General features: G+C 55.4%; 3 protein-coding genes across 3 annotated transcripts; all 3 read left to right on the plus strand.

Annotated features, from left to right (window-relative positions):
* Window positions 1–257: 257 nt before the first annotated feature.
* On the plus strand, window positions 258–2,002 carry GMORB2_3516 (putative Ca2+/H+ antiporter, TMEM165/GDT1 family; the record flags this gene model as incomplete). The annotated part of the gene is made up of 2 exons (XM_035465492.1): window positions 258–941; window positions 1,025–2,002. 2 exons carry the CDS (start codon window positions 258–260, stop codon window positions 2,000–2,002), a joined length of 1,662 nt encoding a protein of 553 aa, XP_035318480.1.
* A 4,253-nt stretch (window positions 2,003–6,255) lies between these two features.
* On the plus strand, window positions 6,256–8,001 carry GMORB2_3517 (sulfate adenylyltransferase; the record flags this gene model as incomplete). The annotated part of the gene is made up of 3 exons (XM_035465493.1): window positions 6,256–6,437; window positions 6,571–6,719; window positions 6,806–8,001. Coding segments are annotated over 3 exons (1,527 nt in total), but the record flags the coding sequence as incomplete, so codon positions are not given.
* A 1,690-nt stretch (window positions 8,002–9,691) lies between these two features.
* On the plus strand, window positions 9,692–12,580 carry GMORB2_3518 (uncharacterized protein; the record flags this gene model as incomplete). The annotated part of the gene is made up of 1 exon (XM_035465494.1): window positions 9,692–12,580. One exon carries the CDS (start codon window positions 9,692–9,694, stop codon window positions 12,578–12,580), a length of 2,889 nt encoding a protein of 962 aa, XP_035318482.1.
* Window positions 12,581–13,813: the final 1,233 nt, after the last annotated feature.

A 13,813-nucleotide genomic window follows, 5' to 3' on the forward strand; every position in this document is an offset into this window, starting at 1 on the left:
TCCATCCCAGTTCCGTTCGCTGCCCTCGCAACCGCAACATATTACGGTGCATATAACTATATTTTCCTCCGCTGTACACCAGGCACGCGATAAGGCTGTCGACCTATTCATAATTGCGGCCCCCGAATATAAACAAGACAGGCAAGCTTTCGCACATACGACGACATCCTTTCGAACCTTTAAATCCTTTTTCTGCTCTTTCTACGCGTCACGACCGACCGGTCAATACACCACACACACACACACCAACCGCAACAATGAGGTTCGGTTCAAAGCAGTCGCCCTTGTTGCTGCTGCTGGTGCCTTCGCTTGTCGGTGCGCTCAGCGATCCCATCCCAGACACTGGAAGCCGTTCAAACGTGGCAGCGGCCGCTGGTGATGCCATTGAGCCGGCCGTCGGCGTCGATATCAACGCTCGACGTGGCGGCCCCACCAAGGACGCGCCGGTTGATGGCAAGGATGGCAAGCCGCACCTGGGTCCCTTTGTGGGCACAGAAGGAGCCTCTGGCTCTGGTAGCAGTGGCAGCGGCAGCGGCAGCGGCAGTGGAAGTGGAAGTGGAAGTGGAAGCGGCAGCGGCAGCAGCAGCCTCTCGGACGACAGCCACCCTCCGCTGAGGGGCCGGCCGGAGGACTACACAGTCATGGACGGCAAGAAGATACCCGAGACCAATGACGGCGTCATGTTCGACAAGAACCGCGAGCGCCCGCAGGAGGGCACCACGGGGACGACAGGCGGCGTCTCGGAGAAGGACAAGACACGCAAGGCTCGCGAGGGCCAGGTGGGTGGCAGGCTGCAGGCGCAACCAGAGTCGCCTAAGGAGATGCCTCCTCTGCCGCACAGCGAAGAGCGCAAGCTGCAATCGTCCAACAAGGAAGACAGCTCGTCCAAGTCGACACATGGGACCGACGACTCCGGGAGCTCGGGGTACACCGGTCTTGACGTGAGTACTCCCACAACAAGCCTTGAGGAAAAGGACACAGCGAGCTGGATAGGGAATTGGTTAACATAGAAGTGATGCTGCAGAAGCCGGACGGACTCCCCAGTAAACCGGGATCGCGACCCCCCCTACCCGACTCAGCCAACAAGGACCACCTTGACACGTCGACGTCCTCGTCGAAGACGGGCCACGGGCACAGCGACGAAGCTGAGGAGGGAATAATCCAGCCCTTTCATTCCTTCGTCCTGTCCTTCACCATGATTCTCGTCTCCGAGGTTGGCGACAAGACGTTTCTGGTAGCGGCGCTGATGGCTATGAAGCACGACCGCATGGTAGTCTTCACGGCTGCCTTTGGCGCGCTGCTGGTCATGACGGTCCTGTCGGCACTCTTGGGCCACACGGTGCCCGCACTGATCCCCCGACGCCTTACGAGCTTCCTCGCCGCCACGCTCTTCTTCGTCTTTGGCGGTCGTCTGCTCAAGGAGGGCATAGAGATGGACCCCAACGAGGGCGTGTCGGCGGAGATGACCGAGGTGGAGCAGGAGCTCGCCGAGAAGGAGAAGGAGCAGCTGGGGCGCAACAACAGCCGCGGCGCCGATCCGTACGCCCTTGAGATGGGTCTCGGCGGAGGAGGAGGCGGCGGTGCTGGACGCAGGTCCCGGTCCAGGAGCCGCTTCCCGTCCCCGCCGCGCTCCCCCTCGCAGTCCCCACCGCCCGTCTCCCGCTCGGTCGCCGGGTCCAACGCCATCTCCGGCGCGCTCCAGGGCATGGGCAACCTGTGCTCCCTGCTGCTCAGTCCAGCCTGGGTCCAGACCTTTGTCATGACCTTTCTCGGCGAGTGGGGCGACCGCAGCCAGATTGCCACCATCGCCATGGCCGCCGGCCAGGACTACTGGTGGGTGACTCTCGGTGCCGCCGTCGGCCACGCTATCTGCACCGGCGTGGCTGTCATCGGCGGCAGGGCCGTCGCTGGGCGTGTCAGCCTCAAGGTTGTCACTGTCGGTGGTGCCGTCGCTTTCCTCGTCTTTGGATTCATCTACTTGATTGAGGCTGTCTGGGGCTAAGTCGCTTCACAAGACTTCTTCTCCCCCCTTCCAACCGACGATTCGTTTCGAAACCCTCCCCAACCCCCCAAGAAGACAAGCCGCTTCAGCTCTCAGCTACCCCCGCTTACACACGTTTTCTACGCATCTCTCTGTTGTAATGTCTCAACTGGCAGAGCCGTACCCTTCCTCTTCATTCCACCTCCTCGGCCTCTACGCCATTTTTTCTCCTGATCTTCTTCCTCTTCTCCTCTCTCTTCTTTCTTTTCAGGCATTATGGTGTTGCTGGAGACGCGCCTGAAGTTGATGGGGAGAAACAAAAATGTTTATGTTAATCAAACCCAGAAAAACAGTATTCCTGGTCACTCGGTGTATGGTTAGGGAGTTCTTCATGTTCCTTTTTTTATAAAAAATTGTATACTATCATGGGTTTTTATTTTATTTCTTCTTCTTTGCGCCTCTGGGCCTTTTTTTGTTTTGTTATTGCTACGGTCTGGCTCAGGGGAGTTCATACGATCGGGTAGGGGCCTGATAAGGGTATCATATAACAAGGAAAAAGAGGGAGTTAGACACTAGATGATTGTGTATTGACTTTGTTATTGATGTTTCCTATAACGTTGAGACGTTCCCTGGCTTGGATCGCAATGTATAGTCGACTGGGCGACATATCTCGAAATAGTGTTGGGAGCTATACCTTGGCCCATGTTTTCTAACCATTTATGACGGTCTTGCAGTATCAGCAAGTACCAATACGCATAGCAGTACGCATACTGCTACCCCCTGAGAGTTGCTAAATGTGGGTTGGTGCTCTTTGCTTTACCCCTTGATATGTATGTACTCGACAGTCATGTGCCGCGTTGCCGTCCAGATGGTGGAGGCAGTGTACGTAGACGTACGTTATCCCGCCCTCGCAGTTACGTGTACCCATGCAGAAGCTCACTCTTCCACACAAACCCAGAGGATTCTCGGCTAAGTGCATGATAATACGTTTCCCTTGCTGATGGTGTCCCCGACCCCCGTTGTGGTGGTGTTGTCGAATCCACAATGATCCGTGGACCGTAGGAAGTATGAGGGAGTAGGTCGAGAAGGTTTAACAGAAAGGAATAACGGACTACGTAGTAGAAGAAGAGCATCGCCTAGAGGGGCCGATGGCGGGAAAACAAGAGATAAAAGAGAGAGACGTGTCGTCGTCATCGGCCGTGGTCCGTAGCGTGGTCGTGGTGTCTACTACTGGTAGTATCCATCTTCTAGCTCATACGTGGCGAGGGAGCCAAGGGGAAGGAAAGATCTAGAGTAGAAGGACCAGAAAAGGTAGAAGCACCTCTATCCTGTTCCACATTAACTTACCCGTACTGCCTGTCTACGGGGCTATGTTTCCACCATTACGTGTAAACGACACCGACAAGTTCCCGCTGTGCGTGGAATCAAGCTGTACTCGCTGAGCCTCTTTCTGATATGAGTTACGACGTACGTAGACCGGTCACATCACTTCCCTCTTGGTTAACTGTTAATGTCAAAGGTGATATTGCAGAGTATGGAGGTGTGCAGTCACGCAGGGTGGGAAGGAGACGGGAAATTGGAGAGTTGATAACAATGCCCCATGGATGGTAAGAGTCGGCGGTGCTCACATGTAACGGACAGACATGTATCTCATTGAAGGAGTCCAAAGTAATAGACAACAACGAGATACGAGTGAGTATTAATAGTCGTAGTTACTCTACAGAGGCTTGGTATGGCAACTAACCCGCATGCAGTACAGATTGCCAGATATACATATGGTCCCACGGTTCATTGTAAGCAGGTACTAGGTAGTGTTGCTTAGCATTGGCAACCGGAAGAGATACGTACTCTTGATACTAGCAAGGAAAACATGACGAGGTTGCATATGGTTACTTCCGGGAGATTAACCCACCCACCTCCCCGATGGTCCGATCAGCAGCCAGCGAGGATGCGAGATGCTGGTTTCCGCGGGACCGTGAAAGGTGGACATTGCTACTACGAGTATGGTACTGTTACTACCTGTATTACTCCGTACGTACTCTCCGTTCAGTAGGAATAAGAAAATTGCGCAAGGCAAGGATGTATGGAAGGCATTGCAATCTCGTCAAAAGGAGCACGGGGCCATGTTCATATTACTCTAGTATTATCATGGTCAACATCATGCTGTCCCCTTTCCCTCGAAGTGGGTGCGCCAAATCTCTCACTCCATTGATCTTCTCATCCTACTTCCTCTTCTGTTCCTCTCACCATTGTAGGAGAAGAGAAGGCATCCGAGACAGGGCCAAGAAAAGCGGGAAAGGAGAAGAGAAAGGAAAGAGAGAGAGAAAAAAAAGAGACAGCAGATGCTGACTTGTTCAGTTGCATATCCCAGGGTTGACCGCATTCTGGAACTACCAATCGAAAGAGGGAAACCAGGAATATCGCATGTTGATCAACTGTCCTTCACCCCCCCCTTTTCTTCTTCTACATGACAGTATTGATAAGTTCAAGGGGGGGGGGAGAAGTGGATTTCCTAGTTGAGTAACTAGGAGTTGAAACCAAAAAGAAGATGATCATGATAGAGACGAACACGCGTGCACCACCAGCCGACAACCCTCTTCCCGACAGAAAGACTCGAAACAAGCAAGAATACTAATAGAATGGCCAGCTTTGCCGGACCGTCGTCAGCGTTGTCCCAGTTTCTCCAACCTCAAACAGGGCAAAGGCCGACCGACGACGCACAAACACACACACACGTCCGTGCTGGCCTTTCTCTCTCTCCCTCTCCCTCTCCTCATCATGCATGGTCCGTACAAGGGGTCCCACCGGGTCTCCATGTACCCCATCAAATGACTATGCAGTGAGCCAATCGTGCCAAGAATGGTGGAGAGAGAGGCGTGGATGGCGTTGCAGAGCAGGGGGAGGGGGGCCGGGGAGCGGATTCAAGCTTGACGTTTGCACTTTGGTGTTGTCGTACTCGTGCGTACAGTTTCCGTGAAGGCAGTACGGATACTACTATCAATACTAGGTGTTGGTCTGTATTATTCCCATCCGACAACGGGCATCCATTCCCCTGCTCCGTCTCCCCATCGATCCCCGTCTCGAGTAATATGTCATGTATATTTTTATTTTATTTCGTTTTTATTTCGTCTTGGACGGGTTGCAGAAATGCGTTGAATTGCAGGGTCATTTTTTCTCTCGACATCTTTGCACGTACTTGTACGGCTTAGAAGATTACCGGGATATGGGGAGGAGGAGGATGAGGAGGAGGGGTATGATGGAAACAAAGAGAAGGAGATATTGAGCAATTGTTGGTAATATGGCGTAATTCCCCTCCGGAAGAGAATTTTTTTTTCCAGAGTAAAAAGCCATGACAAAATCCGTCACAGAGACGTCGTGCGAGATCCGCCGGTTTTGTTACTTGGATGCTGATTCTGTCTCGGGCAGTGCATCATGACACTTGCAACCAACGTCGGAGACCGGAGCACGCCATCGCGGTACAGAACCGACACCCTATTCGCGCTGTACATGCAACTACGACGGGTACCACTACAGGTAAACTCGGGAGGCCGCGGCTGCTAATTCTGCTAAGGGCTAGGTGATGAATACCTCGCACATGGGCCACGGAGGTATTATGAAAAGGTATCAAAACCGGTACGTACATTTGCTGCTCTGCCAGTAATACTCGTAATATTATCACTCACCCGCAGACTCTGCTCCTCTCACCCGTTTAACCGTGCAGGCGCTTGTTCGTCATGGAGGGGCAGACACTGACGACGACGACGACGGCCAAGGAGGGGCGGGCGACGCGGCCGGCGCTAAGACAAATTCGGATCGTTCTTGACAATTTTTTTCTTCTTCCGTCTGCACTTGCGCCGGCCGCGACTTCCTTCGATAATATTGCGATTTCGCAATCCTCGGGAAGTGTGCGTGTGTATGTGTGTGTTGTGCGTCTTACTCACCGTCATAATCGGACAATGCAAATGATGTTCACCTACACGAAGAAAGGCCTGCAAAATGTAGAAAATGGCATTATTATATATGCTATTAATAACACTACCAATACGCCGTAATATCTCCCCTCCTCCCTTACATGGAACAAACGTGCGCGACGTACCGACGTATTCTACGTAACCAGGGGGGGTTCCTTCCCCCTTCCTGGCTCCTCGGGGGGCTCCTTCTGGATGGAGGGGTGAGCAAAATGGAAAGGAGGGGGGGGGGGGGGGGGGGGGCGGCGGGGGAGCGGCAGCATCCTGCCGATCACAGCATGAGTGTGCTGACATCTATCTTTCAGTGTCGTCGAGACTCTCCGCCTCGCCGATGGCTCCCTGTTTGCCATGCCTATCACGCTGGACGTGAACGAGAAGGAGATCGAGGAGCTCGGTATCAAGCCTGGTGCCAGGATTGCTCTCCGTGACCTCCGTGACGACCGTACCCTCGCCATCCTCACTGTCGAGGATGTCTACAAGCCCGACAGGTAAGCTTTTCCTCCTGTTATTGCCATGTGCCCGCAATGCATCTCTCGATCGTGCGCGCAAAAGACTCCTTTTTTTTTTTCCAACCCTTTTATCTGCATCTTTTCTCCGGCTTCCCTCACTCACACTCCATAGGGTCAACGAGGCTATCAAGGTCTTCGGCAGTGACGACGATACCCACCCCGGCGTCAAGCACCTCTTCAGCAGCACAAAGGACTACTACGTCGGTGGTAAGCTCGAGGCCGCCCAGCGCCCTGCTCACTACGACTTCCTTGAGCTCCGCTGTAAGTTTGCCTCGCACATCTAGCAGGAGAAGAAGAAGGAAGCAAGAAACCGCCGAGGTAGAATGAAAACTGACGCTCTTCCATAGTTACCCCCTCTGAGCTGCGCTCGCACTTCAACAAGCTCGGCTGGGAAAAGGTCGTCGCTTTCCAGACCCGTAACCCTATGCACCGTGCTCACCGTGAGTTGACGGTCCGCGCCGCCCGCTCCCAGCAGGCCAACGTCCTCATCCACCCCGTCGTCGGCTTGACCAAGCCCGGTGACATTGACCACTTCACCCGCGTCCGCGTCTACAAGGCCATCCTGGCCCGCTACCCCAACGGCATGGGCGCTCTAGCCCTCCTGCCCCTTGCCATGCGCATGGGTGGACCCCGCGAGGCCCTCTGGCATGCCGTGATCCGTAAGAACCACGGTGCCACCCACTTCATCGTCGGCCGCGACCACGCTGGCCCCGGCAAGAACAAGAACGGCAAGGACCACTACGGTCCTTACGACGCCCAGCACCTCGTCCAAGAGCACCAGGCGGAGCTCGGAATCAAGATGGTCGAGTTCCAGGAGATGATCTACCTCCCCGACCGCGACGAGTACATGCCCGCCAACCAGATCCCCGAGGGCACCAGGACTCTCAACATCTCGGGTACCGAGCTCCGCAACCGGCTCAAGACCGGGAAGGAGATCCCTGCCTGGTTCTCGTACCCCGAGGTCGTCCAGGTGCTGCGCGAGCAGAACCCCCTTCCCCGCGACAAGGGTTTCACCGTCTTCTTGACGGGCTACCAGAACTGCGGCAAGGACCAGATTGCCCGCGCCCTCCAGGTTACCTTCAACCAGGACGGTGGCCGCCCCGTGTCCATGCTGCTGGGCGAGACGGTCCGCCATGAGCTGTCGCAGGAGCTCGGCTTCACCCGCCACGACCGCGACCTCAACATCTCTCGCATTGCGTTTGTCGCCTCTGAGCTGACCAAGGCCGGCGCTGCCGTCATCGCTGCCCCCATCGCTCCCTTCGAGGAGGCTCGTCGGCAGGCCCGCGAGGCCATCGAGAAGTCTGGACCGTTCTTCCTGGTTCATGTCGCCACTCCCCTCGAGTACTGCGAGAAGACTGACCGCCGCGGTCTGTACGCCGCCGCCCGCCGTGGCGAGATCAAGGGTTTCACCGGTGTCGACGACCCCTACGAAGCCCCCGCCAAGGCTGACCTGGTTGTCAACCTGGAGAAGCAGAGCGTGCGCACCATTGTGCATGAGATTATCCTGATGCTCGAGAGTCGCGGTCTCCTCGACCGCGTATAAAGATTTGAAGGAGAATGCTTGATTTCAGGAATTTTTTTTTTATAGAAAAAATAAGGGTGGGAAATTGTTTTCAGACTGGTTTGTTGTCTAGAGCGGCGTTGGAAAGATTTTTGTTTTACAAATGGTTAGGTATCAAACAACATACAACGATTGGATACGTACCTGGGTGTACACAGTCTTGTCAAGGATTTGAACTGGCTGTGCTATTAAAGCAGTGTTAGGGCAGTGCTATTAATATCACCATGTCACACAATGAATTTCACTACGTCAATGATTCGATGAACTGACGGGACCCTCTAATCATAGACTATATAGTATTACCTCCTACCGGTGCTCCTCTACGTAGTATTGCACGTATCACGTACGAAAATAAGAGAGCCAACGAGTTAGGCATCGATGGGCTGTGACGAACAAGCGCTGAGGAAGATGATTGACCAACCAGAGGGAAAAGGCTCGTTGCAGGATTTCCCCTCACTCCCGAGGACGGAGGGGATAGAGGGGGGGGGGGGGATGTGTTCAATCTGGAGAGCTTGTGAGACAGAAGGAGATGATTATAATACGAGAGAGTCTGATGGCAATGGTCGTACTGATTATATAAAGAACTCGTGTTCATATGATACTTTTTGTATTATAGCCATCCCTTCCAGAGGTTATCGATATAAAGAAAGGTACGGAGTATAAGGAACTTATTACCCTATTATAAGTAGTAAAAATCGTAGCAGTATTAGTAGTAGTAATCGTAGTAATCGTAGTATTTACCTACTCTTGGCCGGTGGCGGCATTTCGGAGGCTGTGCTTTTTTTTTTTCTCCATCCTCCTTCTTTACCGCCTCCAAAGTTGAAAAAGCGCTACAGCTCTCTCATAGACGATTATCGATCCACTTTGTCAACCCCACACGCTGGACCGGGGGGGGGGGGGGGGGCCCTTTTGGGGGGGGGAAAAAGAGGGGGGGGGGGGGGGGGGGGGGGGGGGGGATCACTTTGACGTGGCTGAAAAGAGAGAGAGAGAGAGAGAGAGAGAGCTTGGGAAACCAAGAGAAGGAGATGGACACTTTGGATAGCAATCAACTACTGAAGGAGGGAGTAAAAAGGCAGCATTCATGAGTGATAAATCGTCTTTTTGTGATATTTTCTAGTACCATCTTTTTTTTTTTGCCCCGTCCTACAAGCACCTTGCATTCATGATTCATCTGCCAACCACCCGAACCCCTATCTTTCACGACCGCTGTTTTGCATATTGTCTTAACTTTTTTTTTCTTCCCTACTTCATCTTGCATCTTGCATGTTCATCGTTTCTCTTACTCTCTTCTCAATTTTTTTGGCACCCCTCCAACCTTCCCCCCCCCCCTCTCTCTCCCGGCCCTTCTTTCGCTTGCCGCTTCCACCTCCCGCCTTTCTCGCGTGGATCTTTCTGAGCGGAGCTGCTATCAGCTAGCTACAGTAGCTTGTAGAGCTCTCCTCTCTCTACCGCCCAAGCACTCGTGTGCTACGAGGTCACACCCCCTCACTCACCGCGAATCCACTTCCCGACAGAAAGCTCTTGGCACGAAGCCAGGGTAAAGGAGAAGAAGAAGGCGAAGAAGAAAACATAAATATAAAAGAGAAAAAAGGTAGAGAGGAGAATCACGAGAACAAGAAGAGGTATAACAAAAAGAGAGACGGATCCCTCTCAAAAGGATCAATGACCCAAGATGCCGTCTGAACACGACGTCGACGTCGACGGCGCACCCCTCTCTGCCATATCAGCATCCGACAGGGGCACAGCAACCACGGGCACGACAGCAACGACTACCACGACCGACGAGAAGCGCCATCGATCCAAGTCGGATCGCAAGTCCACCGGCGCAGATAAAGAAAAGGACAGGGACAAGGACAGGGACAGGGATCGGGATCGGGATCGGGATCGGGATCGTGACCGGGAGAAGAAGCACCGATCTCACAAGTCGTCGTCCAAGTCATCGCGGAGCAAGGTCAGCGAGGCCACGGCCGCCAGCGAGCTGTCGTCGAGCAGGCGGCACCACAGCGGCAGCAAGAGGGAAAGGGACCACCACCATCCCCACCGCTCCTCCAGCAGGAGAGACAAGGAGAGGACCGGCAGGGATGACGACAGCTTCCTCAGGTCGGCCAGTGAGCTCTTCACCGGGGTGTCGTCGGCCTCGCTCGACATGTCCCGCATCTCGCTGCCCTACCCGACCTTCAGCAAGGCGCACAGCAAGGAGGCCGTCCACAGCAAGGAGGACGTGTCGACCGTCGCTACCGATCAGCCTCGTGGTTCCAACACCAGCAACCCTTTCACACCCGAGACGACGGATGTGAATACCGGCGACGACGTTACCTCGGTAAGAGGTAAAGACAGAGACAGGGACAGGGACAGGGACAGAGACAGAGCCAGAGAGGAGGAGAGAGGTACCAGATCGGGGACCGACTTCACCCGTAAGTCGTCGACGGCGTCCAACAAAAAGTCCTCGCGGCCACCTACACCGCCAGACACGGACCTCTCGGCCGACAAGAGACGCGGCGGCGGCGACGACGAGAGCGAGCACTCGAGGAGACACCAGAGAGCCAAGTCGAGAACGTCGGGCGTGTCGCGGTCCGCGTCGCTGCGAGATGATTGCGGCAGCGGATCCGCCGCCGCCTCACGGACAGGCGAGAGGTCTCCCTCGTCCAGCCAAGCCACGTACGTCAGGCCGCCCCAGCACAGGTCACACGACATGCTACGGTCAGACTCGCGCGCGTCCATCTCTCCGTCGCGCCGGTCGTCGACTAGGCGCACGTCGTCCCTGCGCGATGGGCGGCGCAGCAGCAGGGAAGCCGGCGCCGACGACGACGCCGTCTCCCTCACGCCCCAAGACTCATCACCCCAGACACCCACGCAGTCCAACGCCCCCTTCTCCCCGCACACGTACGATCTCGAGTCGGAGCCACCATCCAAGACAGCCACGCCGGCCACGGGCATGGGCAGAGGTACGGGCGTGCCCCCGCCCCCGCCCCCGCCGCCCCCGCCCGCCGTCGACATCCGGGACATCCCGCGCGTCGACTACCTGCTCCAGAATGGCGGCCTGGCGTACCCGGTACCGAAGCACTTCCTGTCCGTGCTCCCGCGGCAGAACGGCACGAGACCCTCCAACCCGCCGCTCGCCGGAGCCGACACGCTCTTCGCGCCCTTCTTCAACCTGCTGGACCAGTACTCGACCGTGCTGGACAGGCACGGATCCATCGCGGTGGCGACGGGCCACCGCTCCATCGCACGGCGCCTGCTCGACCGTCTGGAGAACGTCTTCTCGCGCGACCTGCCCGAGCATGGGTGCTCGTGCGCCATGTGCGACCGCAAGGGCCACGAGATCCACCGGGGCCTGACGTGGGGCGACGTGCTGGAGTGGGTGAGCGGACGCATCGAGCTGCCGCAGTGGCCACCGTTTGACCTGGCCGACGTGGGCGCGAGGGCGGCCGAGATGTCGGCCGAGGTGCCGCCCCGTCCCGCATCCCCCGTCAAGATGGACCCGGACATTGACGAGCAGTTCCGCGAGCACTATCTCCGGCAGAGCAAAAAGGTGCGGTCGGCCGTGGACAAGTGGCTCAACAAGACGCCCGACATGCCGGTTCCGGCGCCGCAGGACGTCGACGACGAGACGCTCAACTTCGCCATGCTCACCAGCCTCGGGCCCGAGGAACAGTCGTACTTCAACGCGCTGCTGTCGGGCACACGCGAGGTGCGGCCGGCGCCCCGCGCACCCACGCCGTCGCGCCACCTGCGCAACGACTTCATCGTCAAGACGGGGCTGTCCCTCCAGCGCCTGTACAGGCTGCAGCAGGCGCCCCGCGATGCGGAGAGCGTGGTGTACCTGATCAAGAACCCGCACACGCACGATCTCCTCGTCACGCTGAGCAACATCAACAATGCCGAGTGGGAGATCCTGACGTCGGGTCGGTTCGACGGCTTCCTCTGGTCGGGGGCCGACGCCGACACCGGCGGTCCGCCGGGCGCGGGGCTGGACTCGCGCCCCGCCTCGGCTATGAGCAACTCGACGCGCAACACGACGCCGCTGTCGCCCTACTCCCGCGGGGCCACGCCGGCATCGCACATCAGCCTCACCTCGTCGGGATACACGGTTGGCGGCGGCGGCGGCCTGAGGCAGCCCGTCTCCAACGACGAGGAGTCGGAGATGGCCGTCATCGCCGAGATGGAGCGAGACATCTACAGCGGCATGGAGATGCTGGAGGACGCGTTCGAGAAGCTCCACCACCGCGCCGAGGTGGTGCGCACGGCCCTCCGCCAGCGCGGAGTCGGCCTGATGCAGAACCTCCAGAACAGGAGACGCATAGACGTGCTCCCCACGCAGACCGGCCTCACGCCCGGTATGGAGTCCCAGGCGGGCAGGGCGGCGTCGCCGTGGACCATGGCCAGCGATGTGGACGGCGGGGGAGGCGCCGGCTCGGACGGAGAGTGGGGCTTCGACGACGTGGAGCTCATGCCCGATGACTCGGCTAGCAACATCAGCTCCTCGAGACATAGGAGGCCCAAGAGACGGGCTGAACGGAGGACACCGGCGCCCATCGAGGAGGATGAAGAAGAGTACTAGTCTCTATAACTTGGCTGCAACTTTCTCACCTCTGATGACAGCAACTCTATTCTTCTTCTTCCCGTCTCTTTTTTTTTTTTTTTTCCGTTTCTCAAAAACAGGTTTCACGTCTTTTATCATGACAATGTCTACGATAATACTGCGATGCATTTTTTTCTACGGTGCTTCTTCACGATTGCATTTTCTTCTTTCAATATGTCATGACCCGCTTCTCTTGGAACTATACAACCTCTCTCTATCAATTACAATACCGCTTCGTATGAGAAACAATACATTTATATCCTCATTTTCTGAATACTCTCATGTTCTAAGACGGGATAAAGCAAAGCAAAGCAAAGCAAAGCAAAGCACTGTAGTTGACCCCAAACCCAAGCCGCGCCCATGGGCTTTGTTTTCAAGGTATCTTGTGTGCTCGCTTGTGTATTACATCAAACAAGGGAAGCAGTATTGAGAGAAGTAGTACGAAGAGAAACAGAACTGATCGAATCAGTATTAATCAGAGCAGTAGTGGGAGGAACAGTATTCATTCTGCTACGGTAATGGTACCTCCTCATCTTGGAGTAAAGTTGATGCTGCAATACAAGCCAACGGTAGATATAAGCGTAAAAGGTAATAGAATTATATATATATATATATAAGCATATAAAAAAAGAGATGAATGGAACCTGCTATCTCCGTATCTATCCCATAATATAATATAGTAATATTATTTAATATAACGAATGAGATGTGAAAAGAGGGGAGGCGAACTGCAGTATGGCTCCATGGGTCAGCAGCGCGCCATCAGTCCCCAGGCCAAGACAAGGGCTTGCATGACCAGGTAAGGCGGGATATGGGTCTGCATAGTTTCCGGGCGAGCAGGGAGCAGGGTCAGATATATCCGGGGGGTTTGTTTCTTCTCGGATGCATCCTATCCTCTCTTGACTTCTTCCGATTCATTCTACTGCTCTGAAAGCACATCCCATTCTCTTCCTCTTTGCTTCTACCGTCTCACGATAATCATATAATCATATACTCTCTCGTCTCTCCTCAGCTTCTACCATCATTCTAAACATGGCCGAAGAATGTGTCATCCAGGCAGATCCTGATATAATTGGCATAGGAGTGAGTTGCCCTCCTTCTCCCCTCTTGACTCTCCCCCCTCCCCCCCCCTTTTTTGTTTTTTTGTTCTCTCCTCTGCCTCCAAAGCAGAGACTAAGCCTAAGCTCGTCTGACTTTTGAGGGGGGGGGGGG

The sequence above is a fragment of the Geosmithia morbida genome (assembly GCF_012550715.1).
Source record: "Geosmithia morbida isolate 1262 chromosome Unknown scaffold_19, whole genome shotgun sequence".
In the NCBI taxonomy this organism is placed as follows: domain Eukaryota; kingdom Fungi; phylum Ascomycota; class Sordariomycetes; order Hypocreales; family Bionectriaceae; genus Geosmithia; species Geosmithia morbida.